The 23,264-nt window shown below is 43.4% G+C and overlaps 1 protein-coding gene across 2 annotated transcripts; it reads right to left on the reverse strand.

The window, feature by feature from the left end:
• Window positions 1-226: 226 nt before the first annotated feature.
• Window positions 227-22,913, reverse strand: LOC147197531 (exocyst complex component 3-like protein 2). Of its 2 annotated transcripts, none has more exons than XM_086125529.1 (15): window positions 22,737-22,913; window positions 14,015-14,485; window positions 13,630-13,868; window positions 8,906-9,174; window positions 8,537-8,788; window positions 7,224-7,342; window positions 7,041-7,155; window positions 5,757-5,867; window positions 4,312-4,412; window positions 4,082-4,198; window positions 3,643-3,784; window positions 3,308-3,430; window positions 3,071-3,226; window positions 1,984-2,105; window positions 227-1,858 (listed from the first exon to the last, which is right to left on the reverse strand). In XM_086125529.1, exons 2-15 carry the CDS (start codon window positions 14,458-14,460, stop codon window positions 1,522-1,524), a joined length of 2,649 nt encoding a protein of 882 aa, XP_085981655.1. In that variant the 5' UTR covers window positions 14,461-14,485; window positions 22,737-22,913; the 3' UTR covers window positions 227-1,521. The 2 variants fall into 2 exon arrangements, with proteins under 2 accessions (XP_085981655.1, XP_085981654.1); XM_086125528.1 differs by lacking the exon at window positions 22,737-22,913 and adding an exon at window positions 19,776-20,003.
• Window positions 22,914-23,264: the final 351 nt, after the last annotated feature.

A 23,264-nucleotide genomic window follows, 5' to 3' on the forward strand; every position in this document is an offset into this window, starting at 1 on the left:
ATAAATCAACTACATCAACTCTTTGTTGATGAGTGTACAGTATACGTACAAATACACAATAGTGATAATACGTAATCCATATATTTTACTGAAAAAGACACTCCCCTAAATACAAGTTAGCCAAAAAGTTGAATACAACTGAACCCTTCCTCTTAAAAATCTACTGAAAGTCTGTGTTCTGAGGCATTACTATAGATGGACTTTCCATGAACTTAAGGAAACAATCTTAGATACAGAATCTGTTTTTATTGTCATTCATCAATTTATGTAGATCCTCATATACAAAGTCAACAGAAGAGGAGTCAGTAAACTTTCATTTGTCTTTTATCCTGAAAAAAGTGTCAAATGGTGGGCAGATATCGAGTAATTCTTCAGCAGAACGTTCCTCAATGGCAATGAGAATCAGTGTCGTTCACTACTAATAAATTATGCGTGAGTTTACAATCTTATTTCTCACTGTTGATCTTTGAATTCCTTCAAAACAAATCTGAATGTACATTAAAAGGTCATCAGTAGAATGTCAGTTAATTCTTTGCTTTTTGTGGAGTTTTTTTCTTTTGCACTACTGTACATCTCAATGATCATAATTAACCACCGCAACATATCTTTTTGTTCCACATTGCCTTCGCTCCTTGTTTTTAGTACAATCAATATAATGTCATCTAGTACCATGATTCATATTTCTATGCATTTTTCATGTGCCACAATATAAGTGAGAAGAGAAAGAAGAAAAAGAAAGACTGACTAAAATGCTCTCAGGTAAATTGGGAATATTGGTAAAAAAAATGAATGCCTCAAAAAATCCTCTTTTAAGACATTAGGAAACAAATATTCCTTACAATTGTGTAAATTTGCATAGCATTAGCACACTAGCTCTCTTTTATGTGGTTCATCCATCCATTTTGTATGCGTTCCAGCCATCTCAATCTCCCCCACCCTCATCTATATTTACAGCCATTAATCTTTCTTAGATGTCTTCATCCATTGATCATATATCACCATCCATCCATCTTGTCTCAATCCATTTTAGATGTCTCCACCCATCCAACTTTGATGTGTCATCATCCATTGATCTGGGCACCAAGAATCGATCCATCCATCCATCCATCCATCCACACACATTTGCCGTTCTTTCTATGATGTGATAATCACCCATCTATCTATCATTCATTCATCGATGCATCCATCCGTTAACCTTTGTTTGATGTGGCTCCTCCATTCATCCACCCATGCATCCAGTTATAAACCTCATACATTTGCTTTTTTTTGGATGGGGGGCAGTAACTCTGTTGAAGCAGGTGCAGTGTGTTTTAAAAACTTTTGGAAAGGGTAAGCTTATCTTAACTTAATTGATTTTATCTTAGTTTAGCATCAAGGTGATCCGCATAGAAACAGAAGGTTTAGAAATTGTAGAGGAAACATTTGATTTCAAAAATGGTGAAAATGCATCAAAACCAATAGACTGTGTTGAAGTAGTTGTTTGAAATCTGCAAGAGATTCTCAAGTGATCTCTCCTCCCCCTTAGAGGACGTCATCCGTGTTGTCGTGCATCGGCGTCCGAGCCTTTCGTCCCCGGGGTCGCAGTGCAGCGTAACAGGAGGAGGCGGTGAGGGCCACACGGCTCAGGCCCACGTTCAGGCAGTGAACCTCAGAAGTCACGGGGACCTCGGAGAAGAGGGCACGGTCCCGGGTGATGCGGGCCGGACCTCCGCCACCTGCAGCACCACCCACTGTCCCCATGCTGCCATCACTCGCCCCCGCGCCGCTCTCTATGTCTTTGACGATGTTGAGGATTTCCTGGCGCTCACGTTGCCGCGTCATGCCGCGGATGTTCAGAATGGCTGACACGTGCTTCTTCCTGGAAAGGGGAAAAGAATGCATTCACAGCAGCTGACTGGTAGGCAATGTTAGGGTACATAAAAACAAAAAATTCACAAGTAGCCCCTCAATGTCAGGCCAAATGATGACAGACAACGGACTGACCTGACGTCTGGAAATTCTCGGACCAAAACGCCAACCTCCATCTGGATAGAGGGAACGTCCTCTAGTTGGATTAGCTCTGATATGCGAGACAGAGCTCCATCCAACCAGCTTGACGGAGACTCCTGAAACACACACACACAAATAGAGTATCATTAATTTATTGATAAAGTGAATATTTCAAATCACTGATGACATCTACTTGCAGTTAGCTATGATGTTAAAAGGAGAAAGAGTGGTTTGAACAAACGATTAGCTCATAGCTAGCATGAGATTAGCTCATTTGGACAGGCGTGATTGAGATACATTCTATCTATATGATATAGAATCTAAACAGTTCACTAATTTTACCTAATGTATTGCTAAAGTTCTCTAGTTTTTCCAAATTTAGATTTAGCTTGTTTGAGCTACGTCAGCATCAGTTAGCTACTTTGAGCTTTTTCATTGGTACAGATATCCCCATTACCTTTAATTTTTTAGGCTAATAATTTAATGATTCCGAAAACAACAGTCAATATACACAATGTTTACTTACGATACTTCATTTTCACTGCTGGTGAGCTTTTGGTGCGCAGTGGAGCATGCGCAAGCCAATATCCCGTTGCATTATGGGGAAAAAATTGCTTTTAGCATTTAGCCTACGTTTTACTAATATGTTTGAATGACATGACCAAATATGTTCGAACGACTCCACCAATAGATTCAAATTACTTTGTCAATACGTTTGGACGACAGTGCAGCAGACTCTAATGACATAACCCAATCAAAAATGTTTACAGTACTTTACATTGGGAGTTGCATGCTTCCGTATAGGTAGCTAGTTTGAAGTAATTTGTATATAGTTAGCTAGTTTTAACTACCTTACATCAGCCCCGTAACGGTGTTCACAAACCTAAGCGAACAATGCCCACTTTTTCTTGTAAAGTCCACCTTAAAAATGATTTTAAAATTTTATTACATTCATCCTTATCCGTATTCTTAGCTGCATAAATTGCATTTAACTCAGATGAATGCACCTCTCCACTATTAAGCTTAGACAGTCAGAAGAGAGAACATTGTAAGAATATTAACCGCAGGGCGAGGCACTGACTAGGTCTTTGAAGAGCACTTTGATCTGCCGTCCTTCATCTCGGAGGCGTCCAGCCATCCTCTTCCTCATCTTCAGCGACGTGCAGATGATTCGCCCTCGCATCACAGAGCGAAGATACTCCATAAGGACACGGCGGTGAACCTCTGCCACCAGCAGCTAAACGCAACATTCAGTCACATTACTACTGTACATACAGTGTATTACGCTCAAAAGGCTTGTGTGTGTGTGTGTGTGTACCTGGTAGGGAGGGTCATCCATCCTATGATATTTTTTAAAGTGTTCCTTGATGGTCGCTTCGATTTGTTCGTACGCCTCCGTGTTGCTCATCCACTTTCTCTTCACCAAGCGCTCGAAGAACGGCTGATGCACGGCACGTACACACATACGTACACGCAATCAGCATTTAAAGATGGTGACCAGCAGAGGTGATCATGAGATCCAAGCAGCATTTTGGGGGAATGTTTTGTCCTGATAATTCTGGATGCTTTAACATGTTCTTTATTAGTGAAATTGACCCAGGAAACAACCTTGGGTCAAACGTGTGTGTGTGTGTGTGTGTGTGTGTGTGTTACCCTGATGTGGAGGAAGAGGCGCTCGGAGAGTACTCGCACCCCCTGCTGGACGATGTGGTCAAGCGCTCTGTTGGCGCGTCGCAGCGAATCATCGCTCGCCGTTGTCATTGTCTCGCGCGGAATACAACGCTGAACGAAACCTCTGGGCGAACAAAAACACACTGGTTAAAAATGGAATTATGGGGGCCAACAGCGGCACATAAGCACACTTTTGTGGTCACCAGATGTAACGACAACCTACCATAAACTTGTGCTGTCAAATGCATTATATCAGGAACCAGGCAGCTCACTCGTTAAAATTCAGGGCATTTGAAAGTCTCTTTTCTTTTCTTTTTTTTTTAATTAAAACCTTTATGAATCAAAGACGTGTGTGTGTGTGTGTGTGTGTGTGTGTCTGTCTGTCTGTTTGTGTGTGTGCGAGAAGGTCAAAAGTAAAAACCTGAAAGGCGGGCAGCAGTTGACCAGCGCCACGGTTTTGGACACGTAGCCGTCCTCGTGCTCTCCAAACATTCCAATTTGCATTCCCTCGTGAAACATCTCCACTTTACGCTGGAAACTGAGAGACCACAACGTCAATGACAAAGAGTGTATGTGTGTGTGTGCCTAAGAAAGACTGTGTGGTTGAGTGCGTGTGTGTGCGCATGGGTGTGTGTGTGTGTGTGTGTGTACCTGTAGAGGAAGTCGGCCAGGCCGTTGAGGCTGCACTGAGCCACTCTTGAGCCCAAACTTCTGTTAATAGAGGCGGAACGTTCCAGATCAACTTGCAGCCTCTGTTTAAATAAATAAATAAATACAATGTCTTAGGTACACTGTATAGTTGGGATAAAATACAGCAAAAATAATATTTATCATGTACCCAAAGATGGAAAATAATATTTACTGTGTATGAAAAATACATTCAATGACTATATATGAAAATGCGTTATTTACAGCATATATTCATATGTACTGTACACTTTGTAAATGTCCTATGTGGTTTGCTGAATTCACACTAATGCAATTTTTAGCAATAAATATTCACTTCAAAAATGCATTATTTTTTCAATGTCTATATAGAGCATAGTATATATATGAAAATAAAAATATTAACGGCACATGTAAAAACATAATACTCACTGAGTATGGCTAAACTAACTGTAGATGACAATATATTCAGAAAAGAAAAGAAATATTTGCTGCATGTGGAGTATAGATGAAAAAATCAGATTTATTCTGAATGGATCGAAATATTCACTATACATATGAAAAAAACTCGCACACATTTGCAATACATGTAAAATGTTTACTGTATACGTGGAAAAAAAATGTGATAAACAAATAAATTTACATCAGGAAAAAATATTTAAAGGGCAAGTCAAGTCAGAAATGTTCTTTACAATAATATGTTCTTTGCAGCTCCACTATCCTAAACATGGTATACTGGTTAGTATTGCGTTTGTGGAATATGAATTCAGCAACGAAATCTATGCATTTTTTTCCATCTGGGGGAGCATTTTGCCACTTACGTCGAAAATGACATTACGGTTGCTGAGGGCTTAGGTAATGATCGTCTTCTGAGTTGGGTCAAGAGACATTCGCAAGCTGAGCCATGATTTGGGCCTCCCCGTGAGAAGCATCAAAACGGGTGGATTTTGTTGCTTGATTCAAATTCCACAAATGCAATATTTATCAGAATATCGTGTTTAGAGTAGTTGTTCCACATGGAACGTATGATAATTTTTTTAATTGACTGCCCCTTTAATGTATTGTAACTGTTGCAAAAAATTCCAAAGAAAATTCCAAAATGTTCCCCACTTATTTGTTCTTTGTTGTTTATTTATTTAATTTTTTGGTTCTGTACTTTCCATGGCCACTGAGAGGCGGTGCCTGCTACCTGCTCACGTAATGATGAGATAAAGTGTGTGTGTGTGTGTGTGTGTGTGTGCGAGTAAGAAGAGGAAACTGCTCATGTTGATTTTGGCATCAGCTGAAGGACAAAGTCAGATGACAATCAGAGAACAAAACCAAGCGGAATGCACCTTTACGTAACAACACTTCAATTGCTCAGGAGACAAAACGGTGTGCGCGTGCGTGTGTGTGTGTTCCAATGACAACAAAGGGTTGTGGGTTGTCACCTGTATGATGGTTTTTGCCAGAGGGATGTGGTACTCTTCTACATGCAGTGTCTCCGTCCACCTCTTCTCCTCTTCATCCAGTACTTGACTCAACTCGGTGGTCACTTTAAACTGCAGGCGGGAGGGCAGGGACGAGCCAAAAGTTAAAACAAACGCACCTTGTAGCCATCTGTGAAAGAAGACTTTTTGCTTTTCATCATCCTGCGAAGTCAGTATTTGGCACAATTTCATTAGCAAAACTCTGAAGGGACTGTCAGTCAAACAGACACGACTACTGAACACTGTCAATCAAAGAGAAACACGACTCTCTAATGTCGCAAGATGAGACCCAAAGCACAAGCATTGCTTTGGTGCCATCTTGTGACAGCTTGGTGCCAAGAAACTATGTTGAAGTGATTTAAGGAGTTTTTTCAGTTTTAAAGTGCTCTATAAATACAGTAGAGTTGAGTTGTTTGTCTTCTTGTTGCCAAGGAACCCTGCTGAATGAGTTGAGGAGCTTCACTTCGACAAAGCAGCGCTTTTACGCTATCTTGTGGCATCTCAGTGCCAAGTATCTATGTTGAACTGAGTTGAGGAGCTTCATTTAGAACAAAGAAAATTGCTTCACATCCATGTTTTAGCATCTTGGTGTCGCAGAACTATGTTGACATAAGATGAGAAGCTTTATTTATCCACAAATGCTGCTTTGGCGACATCTTGATCCCAAGGAACTATGTTGAAGTGACTTGAGGAACTTAATTTTGACAAAAGTATTTATTTGTTGCCATCTTGTGGCATTTTGGGCCAAGAAACTATGTTGAAGTCAGTTGAGGAGGTTAATTTAAACATAAGTAGTGCTATCTCATTGCCTGTACATGCCACGAGGACTTATTTTAGTTGGACAAGACGATCGCCTGACTAAATGAAATTCCTCCCCTTGCTTAAAGATAGCTTCTTGACCACAACGTGACACAAAAACAATATTTATGACATGACTTTGGCTTGATCGCAAAAACAGGACAGGATCGATTCCACCAAAAATTGCTTTCTTCTTTCTACCCACAATCTTGGTGCTGTAGACTGTAAATTTCCCCATTGTGGGACAAATAAAGGATATCTTTATCTTTATGTTTACGTAAAAATTCACTAGCTTAACTTGACAATGGAAATTTAATAGACACTGCCTGGAAATGTATCATCACCCACTCAGAAGCTCCCGACAATCAAACCCATAAATGTCAAAGTCCAGTGACATTGTCAATCAACTGTTCCGTATTTGTTGCAGAGTTGTCACGTGTGTCTTACCCTGACACAGTTGAGGCAGTCTTGTTCCAGCCTGTCCACAACATCTGAAGGAAGCAGAGGTCCCAGCTGAGAGCCTCTCAAAGGGTCCGACACGCTTACTTTAGCCAAAACATCCCTAACACACACACACACAAACTCTAGTGGAATCCGTGTGTACGTGTGTGTGTGTGTGTGTGTGCGTACCTGTTGTATATGTTGTGTAACCAGTCTAGCAGTGAGTAAATGTCGGTGATCTGCAGCTGTTGCTCCGTGATGGCCTGAAGTCGCCTCGCAACCGCCCGGTGGTAACTTTTCATGTACACCTGAAAGCATTTTTTCACAACATGACTGCTATTTTTCAGTGCAGTGCTATAGTGAAAGAATTTTTTTTTTTAATCACATGACTATTGATATTTTCGTACAGTAAATAATAATGTATTTTGTTTCATCAGTGCTTAACCTATAAGAATTGAATTAATTTCAAAACATAATAAATAAAAATGATAAATGACATTCATTGGAAATAATGAAATAGTATAATAATTGAATCATTTTATTAAATAATTGCTTGATTATTATTAAATTAATTATTTCAACGGCGCTTCTCCTGAGCAGGGCTGCAAGCAGGTGCTGGAGCCTATCCTGGCCGACTTTAGGTGGAACACGGATTACACCTTCAACTGGTCGTCAGTCAACCACAGGGCACACTTAAATTCATTACAGTTGATATAATGTTCCATTGGGGCGGCCCGGTGGTCCAGTGGTTAGTGCGTCGACCTCACAGTGCAAAGGTCGTGGGTTCGATCGTGGTTCTGGCCTCCCTGTGTGGAGTTTGCATGTCCTCCCCAAACCTGTGTGGGATTCTCTTCGAGTGCTCCGGTTTCCTCCCACATTCCAAAAACATGCATGGCAGTCTGATTGAACACTCTAAATTGCATCCATGACACGAAGATAAATCATGGAGAACCCCCCCCCCCCCCCTCCCACACCATGATTGTCATCTTTAACTGATCCAACTCTTTAACCGATCCAAATCAGTTATCCATATCCATTATTCAATCACAACCACATGTTAGAACAATTGAGAGTGCTCAATTAACCTAGAATGCATGTTTTTTTTGTTGTTGTTTTTTTTTATGTGGGAGTACCTGGAGAAAACCCATGCAGGCACAGGGAGAACATGCAAACATCACACAAAAAGGCCAGTGGACCACCGTGCTGCCCCATTCAAATTCATGTTAAATGGAAATCAGTACACACACTGCACCATTTTAAGTGCCCCTAATTAATCTCAAATAAAGTTCAGTTCTTTTACTAAGCTTTTTTTTTAAAACCTCCTACCTGTTTTTAAAAAAGTACCATTCGGCTTTTAAACACAAAAGTTCACCTACTATACCTTTGGTTTAAACGACTAATACAGACAGTTACGAAATAGTGACAAACTTAGGCTATTCACGACAGGTCTTGGTCCGCCAATGGTAGGCGTACAGGATTGAATCCCTTATTTCCCTTCCCACCTGTAGGGCCTGGTACTCCTCGGGGTAGATGTTGACCACATTTCTCTTAGCGGCAACCAGGTCATCCACCACGCGAGTCCGGATGCGGTCCAGGAAGCCGGCCAGCTCCCCAGCCATGAACTCGGCCTTCTGAGGCAGCGATCCATCGGCCGCGTCCTCCACCGCCTCCCTCCAACGTCGCTTCAACTGCCTCGGTCTGGGCCCGCCCGGCGACATCCAGTCCACATCTACCAGCTCCTCCTGTTGCAGCACCTGCACGAGTTCCCCGGGAGTTGAGTCCAGTCATGACTTTAGTCTTCTCATCTTGCTCGGTCACAACAAATGAGCGGCTGAGAAGTGGACTACAGTGCTTTGCTTTGGCGACCTCACCTGAACCACCAGGCCTAGGTTAGGCCCGGCAGTGGGTGAGCGCAGTGACTCCCGGACCACCGCCCACAGCTCTTTTTGCAGCTCCTCGTACAGCAGCTCCACATCTTTGGCCTTTCGCCGCCGGCCGTCCTTAACGCCCACGGGCGGGCTGCCCGCCTCCTCGGGGGATGTGCCACCTTCGGACCCGTTGCACTCCTGCTCCAGCTCCAGGATGTGTGTGTCGGCCAGGAGGAGGTCGCGCTTCTTCACCAGCTGAAGGATCTCCAGCACTGGAGGATGCAAGTACATGTGGAGATAAGGTCGCAAAGAGACAAGTAACAGATGTCGGCATAAGATAAAGACACAAAGGCATTAGCAGGTGAGGACACTTGGTGACAAGGACACGAGGGCACAAGGACATATGAGATGAAGACAAGAGATGAGGCGACTGGATGCAATGAAACACAGAGACAATGGTACAATAAAACAAGGGGAAAAGGACATGAGTTGATAAGGCGACAAGGACGCAGGACAAGGACACAAGCCAGACACTAAAAGTAAAATACATGGGGAGACAAGGGTGGAAGAGGCCACAAGGACACGAGAAACAAGGGTGACAAGGTCGCAAGGGTGCAATCTACATGTTCACCCCGAAATGTGTGTGCACGAAAAGATGTGCGGATGTGGTGTTTGTCTGCCTCTGCATCCACAGAGGAAGAGAGGATGCCACACATACGCACACGCACGCGCACACAACGGAAGAGTATCAGTAGAAAGGAACAATGTGGGCCAATATGGTAGGTTTGAACTTCCATTCAAATGCATATGTTTTAATATTTAAATGTGGAATGTTCCCACTTGTTTACATGTCACGTCCCCTTCCTGGTCATTTGTTAAAGGGGATATATGATGCCACATTCTTTTCCGACAAGGCGTTGAACGGCAAAGTTCACAAAAGGTGTCTGAGCCTTGAAAATGTCCAGTGACATGGACTTCCATGCCTTTCTGTGACGCTTCCAGTCTTCCTGACATTATGGGCTCAGTCACCACTCTCCTTTGGGAGCATCCAGGCTGCAGCCTTGCCATTGCGAGATTTTGAACATTGTATTGTATGTGAAGTGAAGCTATGTATTTTTGTCCACTTGGGGTCGCCATCCATTGGTTCTACTTTAAATGTGTGTGGCTTTAAAATCAGGCTGCATGTTGAGTACCCAGGGTCATCTGTTGTGACCTTGTAGCTAGTGCTTGTTTCGTATTTATTTACTTTTTTTTTTTCCAATAAAAGGGATTGAAAATCCGCAATATTGCGAGGCCGCAAAAATTGAACTGTGGTGTGGCGAGGGGTGACTGTATCCCCAACTATTTGGAAGTACTGTAGTGTACATGGTCTGTTATGAGAAGAGTGGATGTCAGCACTGATAGGGCCAGACCACTGTAGGGTGATATCAAAATTCTTGAAGCACCGTCACTCCTAACACACACACACACACGCGCGTGCGTCATGGGGATGCATGAACAGTGGTTTTATTGTTCCGCTGCAGGAAATGTCTTCCATCTGGGTGGGTGATGCCCCGCCCACCTTCACCTGCTTCCTCATACCGTAACCGCCATACAGTGAATTTAATACTGACAGCTGAGTCAACATTTCCTTGGGCGGCCACCGGTGGCGCTCTAGGAAAACACCATCACATCCGGGTCACTGAGTCTGCAGAAATGTAAATGCAGCCTTGTACGAAGTATTTGAGTAAAACTACAATAATCTTAACAGAAATTAACTTTAGTTGATGGGAAAGTTATCTTGTAGATTACTACTAAGGTAAAAGTAATGATGTGTGTGTATATATATATATATATATATATATATATATATATACAGTATATACACACACTGTATATATTTTTTTATAGTAGGGTCAAAAATCATATTAATATTAAATGCAATGAAGTGTCACAAGTTAAAGTATTTTTAAAAAGTGAGTCGTTAGAATGTTGATTTTAGTTGAATTTTTTGAAGGTTATTTTAATGGATTTAATTTATTGTGTGGTGAAAGATCTGCATGTTGGCCAGTGAGCAAAGTTACGATTTCCTTGAATTTTATTTGTATTATTTAACGAGTAACTAAGAGGGTTATGGGAAATTTATCAGAGTAAAAGTATACGTTTTCTTTAGGGAATATACTAAGTAAATAAAGTGTGAAATTGTGACGTTACAATATGGATAATTTATATAATACAGTGGTAAAAAAATGTAAATACACTATGCTGTGTAAACCATATTAAAATTTTGTGGCATTATCTCAAGGCAGCAGGTGTCCTTCATCCTCATGGGGCGGACTTTGGACGGTGCCGCCTTTCCGTACCCTGAGGTGTGTTAGGAGTGATTCACGGGAAGTCAAAGTTTTAAGGTGGTGTTGATCTGCACCAAGGTAGCGAAGGACATGCTAATCATTGACCAGTCTCCGACAAATGGAATGTGATCGTCTTCTCCGTAACTGAAATGTTATGCAACCAGGAACCAGATAGAACACCACAACAACTCAGTGGAAACTGTTAACTGAGTTTTAAAGCTTCCAATTTTGAATGACTGTTCAGATTTTATTGGCCGTTTGAAAAGGATTTTGGAGTCATGTTATGATTTGATTACATGAAACATGAAGGATTAACATTTGTTTTAGAATTAGATGCATGTTTCAGGAGATGAAAACTTGGGTTGAGTCGAGTCTGGGCTGCTCTTTTGGCTTCAATTTTTGAGCTTGCATTACCATAAGAATTAGCTGTGTGTCCCAATGAACAAAACCTTGGGTTGAGTTGAGCTGCCATGCATTTTTTGACTTGTTATCTTCGCGTGACCATCAGAAGGCTGCAGAGAACCTCATCTCTTCATTTTGTCTTTTTCTTTTTCTTCATTGCCTTCTTCACACTAACGCGCATGACCACAACAAGCACACACAAAAAAAATCTTGTTGGTTCTTGTCGGCTTCTAAAGGTCCTGTGAAGGACACATTTATTTCAACGTGGAGATTGCGTGAATAGGTAGAAAGGGGCCGTGGGCACGTCCCTGCTCCCGCCCGTGTGTCAACGGTACACAGCCCTGATGAAGGTGCAAACAGGATTGTGTTTGGAAATCACACACCAACACACGTCAGCATATCTGATGACAACAAGCCCAGACTTGAACAAACATACTGTCCAACATTCCCAGTTGGCACAAACACTAGGACATCTAGGACATGCAAAAGATTCCTGGTCGAAACAAACGCTAGAAGAAAATTCTAGTCAGGACCCAAAGTAGGAAAGCATGTAGAACATTTACAGTAATAACAACCACTAGTAGAACATCTATAACATTTGTAGTAGGAACAAATGATAGCAGAACACGAGAGCACACCATTAGGAACAAACCCGGGGAGAACATCTACAACATTACCAGTAAGAACAAATAGTAGAAGAAAAAATATTCGCAGTACCAACCAACATTATTTTCTGCAGATTCGAAAAGGACACCTCCCATTTCCACACCTGCTCACCGCCACCAGAAACTACCCTATTCACACTCCAGACCACATTGCCTGCCCTGGTGATTCACGAACTGGATGCGAGACAGCTCTTCAAGCAGTAAAAGATGAAGAAAGCCGCGGCGCCGGATAAGGTGTCCCCATCCTGCCTGAAAGCCAGTGGTGGCGCCGGTCTTCACACAGACCTTCAACATATTCCTGGAGTTGGGTGAGGTCCCATCCTGCTTCATCATCCATCAACCCAGTCCCCAAGAAACCTGCAACATCAGAACTGAACGACTACAGGCCTGTCGCTCTGATGTATGCGGTCATGAAATCCTTTGAATGCCTTGTGCTGGATCTAAAGGACATCACTGGACCCCTGCAGTTTGCCTACTGGGCAAGCAGGTCAGTGGACAACGTAGTCAACATGGGACTGGACTACATCCTGGAGCACCTTGACAGCACAGGGACCTACGCACTGATTCTGTTTGTGGACTTCAGCTCTGCATTCAACACTATCATCCCGGAACTCCTCACCTCCAAACTTCTCCAGCTCAGTGTGTCCCCTATAGTCTGCCAGTGGATCCTCAGCTTCCTGACGTGCAGGACACAACAGGTCAGGCTGGGAAGGACATCATCATCAACACGCACCATCAGCACTGGGGCCCCCCAAGGATCCGTCTTCTCTCCGCTGCTCTTCTCCCTCTACATGTACAAACGACTACACCTCAACGCACCCAGCCATCAAACTTATGAAGTTCGCAGACGACACCACAGTCATTGGACTCGTCAAAGACGGCGACGAGTCTGCCTACCGACAAGAAGTGGAGCGGCTGGCGCTTTGGTGCAGCCAACACAACCTGGAGCTGAACACACTCAAGACTGTCAAGATGATTGTGGACTTTAGGAAACATCCTTCACCACAGCTGCCCCTCACATTATCCAACTGCCAAGTGTCAACAGTCGAGACTTTCAAGTTCCTGGGAATCGCAGTCTTTCAGGACTCGAAGTAGGAGGCCAACATTAGCTACATTGTGAAAAAGGCCCAGCAGAGGATATGTTTCCTTAGGCTGTTGAGGAAGCATGGCCTGCCACAGGAGGTGCTAAGACAGTTCTACAATTCATCAAAGTCATCAAGTGCTAAAGGCGCATAAAACACTCAAAGAACTGTCCCAGCAGGAACAAAACCGAGACGAACATGTAGTTCTTCCTCATTGGTAAGAACCACCTTACATGTGTCCACATTACCTGACAGTGGCTCCCTGGGTTTGATTTCAACCTCGTGCTCCTTGTGCATCGGCTGGTCCTCGGGTCCCTGCAAGGAGGGGTCGGCCCCAGGCTCTCGCTTGGTCTTGCCTAGGCCGACCATCTTCATGAAGGACAGGCGGCGGCTGGATGAGTCGCACTCACTCTCGGAACAATTCACATCACCGTTGGCGAAAGTCTCTTTGCGGAAGCTTAGGGTGTCGCGATATTTGCCGGCAAACCTGCACAGGAGTCAAAGGGGATGCCGTTACTGTGACTTTCCCACGTGCCAGATTCTTGAGACTTTTTCCTGCCTCCGAGTCTGTGAAAGTCTGAAATTCGTGACACTGCATTTGTGCAAAGTTAGGATCCGCGAGTGTTTGTTTACCTGAGTAGACTTCCTTCTGAGCTCCTGCGACCTCTCTTCTTCTTGTCCGCTGGTGACGGTGTCCCCTGCGGTGACGGCGTGCTGTCCTTCCCTCGCCCCGACAACCTCAAATTCTTCCCCAGCTTCCCCAAACTCTTCAGGGGCGACTTGATGAAGGATCCCTTCCCCGAGCCGCCTGCTCTCCCTTTGGCTTTCTTGCCCTCGTTGGCCTCGTTCTCATCCTCCTCATCTTCAAAGGGATTGCGATCACCGGGAACGTTGCCATCTAGGAAAGATCCTGCCGGGGACCAGGATCGGTCGCCGCGGCTGTCGTCGTCATCATCGTGGTCGAAGGGGGTGTGGTGGCGGGGGTTGATGTTGAGGCTCATTCTGCGAATGAACAAGGCGTTGTCCAAAGTGGGGCCGCCGCCCTTCAGGCGCACCGGAAGATTCTTGAGAATGGGCATGATGGAGTTGGGGGAGGGGTGGAACCTGAAACAGGAACACGTGATCGATATGATCAGACGTTTTACGATACAACTCTGCATGTGGATTATATCTAGCTGTTGTTTTTATTCCTTCATTATGAACTGGCGGGGATGCGATTGCATAAATGATATGACACGTATATGTCTCTTAGGCACGACAGAGTGTGCTATTAACATTTTTTGGACGCTGGGGATTATTTCTAGTTCTGCCAACTTGTATTGCGCAAAGTGGTACTATATATTGTTGTGTGCGGGACAGAATGTGTGTTCGAACCCTGCCTACAGTACGTGCGCATGCGCACACACAAACAACCTGACAGTTACTATGACAAATTGCCATAGTAACAAGCCCAAAGAGTCATTAAGTTTTTAAAGATTAACAAGCAAAGTTTCGGCTGTGTTGGGATCAGCAATCATTCACCATACACACACACACACACACACACACACGTACTGTACATTTAAAGTTGTAATTTGTGCACGTGTGTATGTACAGTATGTGTGTATGATGCAGTGTCTCCATGAAGTGTGTGTGTGTGTATTATGTAGATGTGTGTGTGTGTGTGTGCGTGCGCGTGTGTGTCCGCAAATGTGTGTGTGTGCGGATGTTGTTGTCATGTAGTCAGTTTCCAGTCTCACCAGCGCAGGACACTTTGCTGCCGCCAGAAATAGACACACAGACATGCACACACACACACACACACACACACACACACACACACACACACACACACACACACACACACACAGATGCGTCAATGTAGAGCGGGAAACGATTGCGCGGCATCGCTTCCATAAATACCCAACAGCCCCGGCGGCAGGCCAGGAAACACACGCCGAGCTACCGCGCTGTTTTCTTCAAGAGGGTCGCAGGGCATCGCGGAAGCGTGCCGAGACAAACAATGAAGCGGAAAGGACAGCGATAGTGTGAAGGACATCAACAGACGGTGGGGTGGAGGAAGGGGTCGCCACTGAGACGCTCCGGGTACCCGCCGGTGGCAAACGGCCAGGGGTGGCCGATGTACGGGGATGGTGGAGGTAGTGTGTTTATTTGCCTGTTTGAGGACCCCAACAATCACCAAATCTAAACAATTTTGGCAAGCATGTGTATCTTGGTGGGCGGCACGGTAGTTGAGTGGTTAGCACATTGACTTCACAGTGCAGAGATACCGGGTTCAATTTCAGCTCCGGCCTTCCTGTGTGGAGTTTGCATGTTCTCACCGTGCTTGCGTGAGTTTTCTCCGGGTACTCTGGTTTCCTCCCACATTCCAAAAACATGCATGGCAGACTGATTGAACACTTAAAATTGTTCCTAGGTGTGAGTGTGGGCGCGAATGGTTGTTCGTTTCTGTGTGCCCTGAGATTGGCTGGCAACCGGTTCAAGGTGTCCCCCGCCTACTGCCCGAAGACAGCTGGGATAGACTCCAGCACCCCCTAGTGAGGATCAAGCGGTTCGGAAAATGAATGAATGAATGTATCTTGGTATACATTTAATTTCAGTGGGCCACAGCACAACTACTCCCAAAACTCATTCGGTAGCGCTCCCTGGGAAGTTAGAAAAAAAATGTGCCCACAACAACAGTTTTATAAATCACCACCAAATTCGGTGGCCATATTTATCATAACCGGAAGGCAACCTTTTTGGTTTGAAGCAGCCAATACTGGTGAATTTGGCCTTTGCACGTAAAGTTGAAAAAAAAGGCCTCCAACACCATTTTCATCAATCAACACCAAATTGGGTGGACATGTTGATCACACCAGCATGCACCAAAAAGTCTCAAGGTCTCATGCAGGAAATGGAGCAGCAAATCGACCGTTATGGTTTGAGGCAGCTGTTTTAGTGTCTGTTTGGTCATTCACACAAAGACTCAACGAATTATCCTCCCACACCAGTTTCACCAAACCAAGTGAAATTAGAGGGACATGTCTATCATGACAGAACCCTACGGAAAAGTGTCAAAAGCCATACCCGAAATTGAACAGGATGTTGACAATTTTGGGTCAAAGCAAATTCCTTCAGTACTGCCCCGCTGGAAAGTTTGAAAAAATTAGCTACCGACATCTTTCACCAACGGCCAAGAAATTGGGTGATGCTGTCTATCATAAGAAGATGCATTAAAAAGTATCAAGAACTTCACTTCTGGCCTCCGTATGAGAGGCCAAAAGGTTGGCATCTCCCAATGTGACAACACACAAATAGGAAACAAGGAAGAGAAGAAGATACCCAATCAGACGGCAGCCCACACCTCAGCCTTGACCTGCTCAATGTGCAGGTGTGTGTGTGTGTCTATGACTAATGACTGCAGATAAGTCGCCGATGTCAAAGGAAGCAGACGGGAACACACAACAGGCACAAATAAGTGATAAGCGCTTCCTGTAAACTCCATCATCACTTCCTCGTCGGTGCTCATTCTTTATTTGTGCAGCAAACATCCAATGTGGTGTCGCATGTCATGGGACGTGTGAAAGCGACTTTTCAATACAAAGGATACCTCCTTTTGTTGCCATGGCAATGAGGATGATGCCTTCTAGGAGTGAAAGAATTTCGACTAAACAAGAGCCAAATAATAACAATTCAAGCAAAACATAGATGAACAAACATTCGCGGTTACACTCACACCTAGGGACAATTTAGAGAGTTCCATTTAGCTGCCATGCATGTTTTTGGAATGTGGGAAGAAAGAAACCCGGAGAAAACCCACACAGGCATGGGGCGAACATGCAAACTCGACACAGAAAGGCCAGAGCCGGAATCAAACCCTGCACCTCTACATTGTGAGGCAGTCGTGCTAACCATTTGTCCACTCTGCCGATAAACCATTACAAATAAAATGACTCGTTCAGGTGAAAATTGTGCAGATTTATGCAAATTTCTACTCTCAAATGGAAAATACCATAATAATCCCAGGCAGCAGTGCACCACATGATGAATGGAGCCTGCAGGCTGACATTCCACAAGGATCAATGAGTCATTCTTTGGGATCTTTGGTGACTTTGCCCAAAGAAAAATATCTGCTCAGCAATCAAAATGTGAGCAAAAACATCTGTGACCAATCCCATAAGTCACATGACCGGAATGACGGCCACATTCAGCAAGTCTGTCATGTTGAGCCTCGATGATGTCACAGGACAACATACACTGCCCACAATCACTGTCTGTACTGTCGGTTGCATCCAGGACTGATCAACTGTCAGTCATTGAGCCTGGGTCAAAACTATGTGAAACACTACTCTCCTGTAGAGGGTGTTCACCTTGTGCAATCACATGGTCTTAGCTGTTTGTTTTTCCTCTCCCTCTCAAAATGTTTTTTGGGGAAAAAATTAGTTGTACAGGTTGTCGATCGCATTAGTTAATTTTTTTTTAAAATCGATATCACAAAAACTTGGAATTTGAACAGGAGTGTGTAGACTTTTTATATCCATGGTAAGTCCATGTGTTGGCTTCAACGGCAACAATTGTGCACCCTGCAATTCATCTGTGTGTTTACAGTCGGGCGTGTCGGTGTTTATTACAGCTCAAAGTCCACTGGGTGATATGATCTCAAAATAAAATCTCAGATATTTCTCCCCCCCCAAAAAATCTAATTTTTGAGTTGAATTCACTTCCAGAAAAAGCTAATTACAATGACATTTAAAACTACTTTTACTTTTTTTTTGTTTCTGATTGGTAATTCAAGTGACGTTGAAATAAATCAATAAACCAAAAAATAAATTAATTCATTAATAAATAGTTATCAGTGGAAAAGTGTCTTAATAATGAATACCGATAAATGTCAATTGTTACCACTCACAGTGGTTTTGTAAACTAGTCAACTACGGATGCAATAAATCCAATTTATTTTAAAAATATTTTTTTATGTATATACTTTTTTTTTTTAATCTGACAAAAATGAATTAACGGTCCGGCCGAAGCGTTGCGGATATTAGCAGCTAGCAGTTAGCGCTGAGGTCAACAGTGAGTGCTTAGCCAACAGGGGTCACAAGAGTTCAATGGAAAGTTCTTTGATTTTCACCAGGAAGTGAAACATGCAGACATCAGCAAAGTGAAAACAACCCCAGGGGCTTTTTTCTATATTAAAAAAAAAACATCCATAAAGAGCTATTGAGGACTTTCTGGCTCATTTATTCAGTCATTCATTCATTCAATAGTTCATTGCTGGACAAAAAGGCAGGAAATGGCGAGATGGAAAAAAAATGGATGCCAAGTTTCAACTGTGTTTTCTTTCATGTGCCAGCAAATGCAGTGTAGAATACAAAAAATATCAGCATGAACATGTCATTGAATGACGGAAACACAAACACACACACATCCACACATTTTGTCTTTCCTTGACAAGTGAGAAAATTCCTGGGAATGTTTTGTCTGAGTCATCCTACATGCAAACAAGCTCCATTGTTTATCACAGTCAATCATTTATTCCGCTGGTCGACCCGGAGTCTGTTAAACACTTTTCACAACGGCTTTTTATCAACTTTCCACAAGACACTCGTACACACCATCAGTACCAAAGACTTTGGTAGACCCCAAAACAGAGTGAGGGCCACATTACCGATAGGATTAACACCCTTTTTTAAAAATGATTCTTCTTTTGGAGTCAAAATATTACAAAAACAACAACCACTAAATGATGATTAGAGGGGGCTATTTTTCGATTGGCTCTCATGGGACAATGTACCTAATGAATTATCCAGTAAACATTTCTGGAATCGAGCATTTGAAGGCAAACGCGCCTTCATGCTTGACACGCATTGTGATCCATTAAACTTCAATTGCTTCACACACAGCAAACATCAAGTAAAAGTGTCAAATACAACTCAAGTGTTTTGATGGACGTCAAATAAAAAGCTTAACCATGGCTGTCAATGATCAACATGCAATTAGTATACAAGACACGTGTGGTACAATCTTGAACGCAGCCAGCCAGGTTGCACATTTCAACCAAATATTAATATTAGTACTATGCGAGTAAGAATATTCATTAAATATTTATTTACAAAAAATAACTAATAGCACACGATCCAAACATTTCAAAACAAACACACCAGTCCATTCTTAACAATGATAATTAGAAATGTTGCGTTCACCAACCGCTAATAATTTAGGTGCAAATAACAATGACGTAAATATCACTACAATTCTTCCCCCAAATGTAAACAGGCGTTTTGTTGCGATAAATGTGTTAAGTGAAGCGCGTCAAAAAACCTGCGCGATGTTTCGCCTCCTTCCCGCACCTGTTTTTTAAATCTCTTAATTGAAAGAAGGTGAAAGTTTGGGTTCGAACACACTCACTCACCGCTGCGAGCCATTTTCGCGGCTCGGTGATTTAAACGTCCACGAAAAGAAGGAGCGACTGATTGAGTGAGTGAGAGGGTTTCTCGTGGAGAAGATAGACTCGGCTCGGTTCAGTTCCCTCGAGGAAAAAGGAGAAGGAGCAAAACAGCAGAGAGACTGAAAAAAAAAAACACCAGTGAGAGCCGTGCGCCGTGCTGCGTTCAAACTACCCGGAAATGTTGCCATAAAATTGGGTGACGCTGAGTGACAACTCTAGTTCGTCCCTCTGGAGGTCACATGCCCGTCCTCTAAATGGACCGCGCCCACTACGCAGGAAAAGTACAATACGTGTGCGTGTGTGTGCACGCGTGTGTGTGTGTGTATGAGAAGGTGATGACTGACAAGCACACAGTTCCATCAACACACGTTGACATTGCTCACACGATATTCTTGGACTTTCAACACAAGTCACTGCGCACAGGTAAAATATAAGCACACGTATATGAATGCACAAAATTTTGAACACATACGCGTGCACATGCACACACAGACACAAACTCTCACCTGTTCTCCAAACCACATACACGGACACAAATATGGAAACACAAAAATTTAACCTCACACAGGCTCGGGGAGTAACAGAATGCATGTACCAAGGTTATGTATTTGGGATACCCCCCTGCCGCCCCCAAAAAAGTATTCTGTCACAGTTTAAAAATGTAATCAGATTACAGGTACATTTAGGAAAAATGTGGATTATTTTGCAGGATTACGTTTTTAATGCGGCAGCCTGGTGGTCCAGTGGATAGCGCGTCAACCTCACAGTGCAGAGGTTTAATTCCAGCCCCAGCCTCCCTGTGTGGAGTTTGCATGTTCTCCCCGGGCCTGGCTTTTTTCTCCGGGTACTCCGATTTCCTCCCACATTCCAAAAACATGCATGGCAGGCTGATTGAACACTCTAAAATTGTCCCTAGGTGTGAGTGTGAGCGTGGATGGTTGTTCGTCTTTGTATGCCCTGCGATTGTCTTGCAACCGGTTCAGGGTGTCCCCCGCCTACTGCCCGAAGACAGCTGGGATAGGCTCGAGCATCCCTGCTCCCCTTGTGAGGATAAGTGGGTCGGGAAATGGATGGATGGATGGACGATGGACCGCAGTCGAGTCCTCGATCACTCGCTCTGTAGACCAATTTCCCTGAATGAAGTGAAAATCTGCTCACACTATAGCTCAATGGTCGACCCACGTACGTCTAGGTTTTGGTTGGCCAACGATTAAATGAGATAGGTCACGGTTGTAATTGGTTCAGGTTTGTTAAATTGACTTAAAAGGCATCTATCTATCTATCTATCTATCTATCTATCTATCTATCTATCTATCTATCTATCTATCTATCCATCCATCCATCCATCCACCCATCCATCCACCCATCCACCCATCCATCCATCCATCTATCTATTTTGTGAGGTGTTGCCCTCAGGGACAGTTCGAAAACGGCAATTGTTTCACATGGGCTTCAATCCATCCGCTACTGCATCCATCATCCATCCATCCATCCCTGCAGCATGGGACGCACTGTTCCTCACAGTTCTTGTGCTTTGGATTTGAATTGCAGGTGCTCAGCCTTCCTCCGGCATTCCTCAACCATACAGTACTGATTAAACAACCATAGGACAGAAAAGAATAGACAACTATGTACACAATTCATATCATATTGAGTTTTTTTGGTCCATCTTTTTGAAACATATTTGGGATAGTGTAATCCAAAAGTAATTATAAATATTCAAGTTACATTACTTTTACATTATGGTCATTGGATTATGTTACTAAATACATTTTAAAACAGGTAGCTCATAACTGTATCAGAATACATTTTTAAAGTAACCCACACAACTCTGCACACAGATATGAATACACATGTACTGTATGAAGACACATACACATACAAGCATACACAAATGTGAACACACACTTGCAAGAGTGCATACAAATTGAAACTAATGCACACAAATGCCTAAACCCACACACATATGAACACATGCGCTCAGATATAAACGCGCAGATACATGAATGCACCCAAATACAATATGAACAAACACACAGATTTGAACACGCGCCTACTACATGAACACGTGCATGAACATACGCAAATATAATACACACACACACACACACACACACACACACACACACACACGCACACAGAGATATGAATGCACATAGATTGTATAAACACACGTACATACTGTATGTTTACAAATGTCTGTGTGTGTGTGTGTGTGTGTGTGTGTGTGTCTGTGTGTGTGTGTTGGGTGAAGCAAGAATTCATCTTTGCATCTCATTTTGACACTTTCACTACTTTGCCCTCATGACATGGCTGTTGCGTAACACGTCTGCACACGCATGTGCACGCATGGCGCATGCACGCACGCAGACACACACACACATACGCACACACACACACACACACACAAACATACACACACACACACACACACAATAAAACCTGTAGGTTAGAAAAGAAGCACGCCACCTTGACATGTATGAGTCTTTACCCTTGACTTGAAACCGCAATTTGACAACTTGAAACCCATTTGAAAGCCTGACCCAGGCAATTTTGACATTCTAACCCTTGTTTAAAACCCTCACTTTGACTTGAGACACTTATTTGACACCCCAACCGTTGTTAAAAGCCCAAACCCAGGCTGAAAACACCAGTTTAATGGTCGGAACCTGATTCGAACCCCAAATTTGAGACCATGACCTTTGTTTAAAATCCTCAGCATTGTTTGAGACTCTACTGACTCCTGATCCGAAAACCTCATTGACACCGCAGCTCAGGCTCGAAACCATACTTGATGCTATTTTAAAAAAAATGCGGAGTAGTTAATAATGTCAATAAACTATTCTTGAATCTGATCCAGAACCAGCCATTCAGGACTCAGTCATTCATTCATCAGCCAATCAGTGAAGAGAAAGAACTTCTTACCTTTCTTCTTCGTCTTCTTCTTCTGTTGTGATGATTAGAGGATCATTCCAAGATGTTTCCTCACGACTCCAACATTTCTCTTGCAAGTGTGTGTGCGTTTGTGTGTATGCAGGCACAGATCTGGTCTGGGGCTGGGGGTTCTGGTTCTGGTTCTGGTTCTGGTGGCACCACGTTCTCCTCTGGTTCCCGGTCGGGCTCTCGGAAAGTTGTGCTACTCATTTCCTGTTTGCTTTATTTTCTAGCTTCAACAGGAAATGGTCATGCTTTCCTCTTCCTCCCTTGTTGACACACACACTCAAGCGCACGCACACACAGACACTCACGCATACCCACAAGGGTGTCTATAAATAAACGTGATGCATATACAGTCAGGAGTGAGCTAGAAATAGACAAAACAATGATGTCATCTCATGTGTGGAGCATCCCCGGGGGTTGCTACAATATGCTGTGATTTGTTTGAAGGTGCAGGTGTCTGACTTGAAACCCGAACTTGACACCCTAACCCTGGCTTGAAATCCAAATCTTAAA

This window comes from Hippocampus guttulatus, chromosome 12, assembly GCF_054856545.1.
Source record: "Hippocampus guttulatus isolate MCC_2025c chromosome 12, RoL_Hgut_1.0, whole genome shotgun sequence".
NCBI classification, from domain to species: domain Eukaryota; kingdom Metazoa; phylum Chordata; class Actinopteri; order Syngnathiformes; family Syngnathidae; genus Hippocampus; species Hippocampus guttulatus.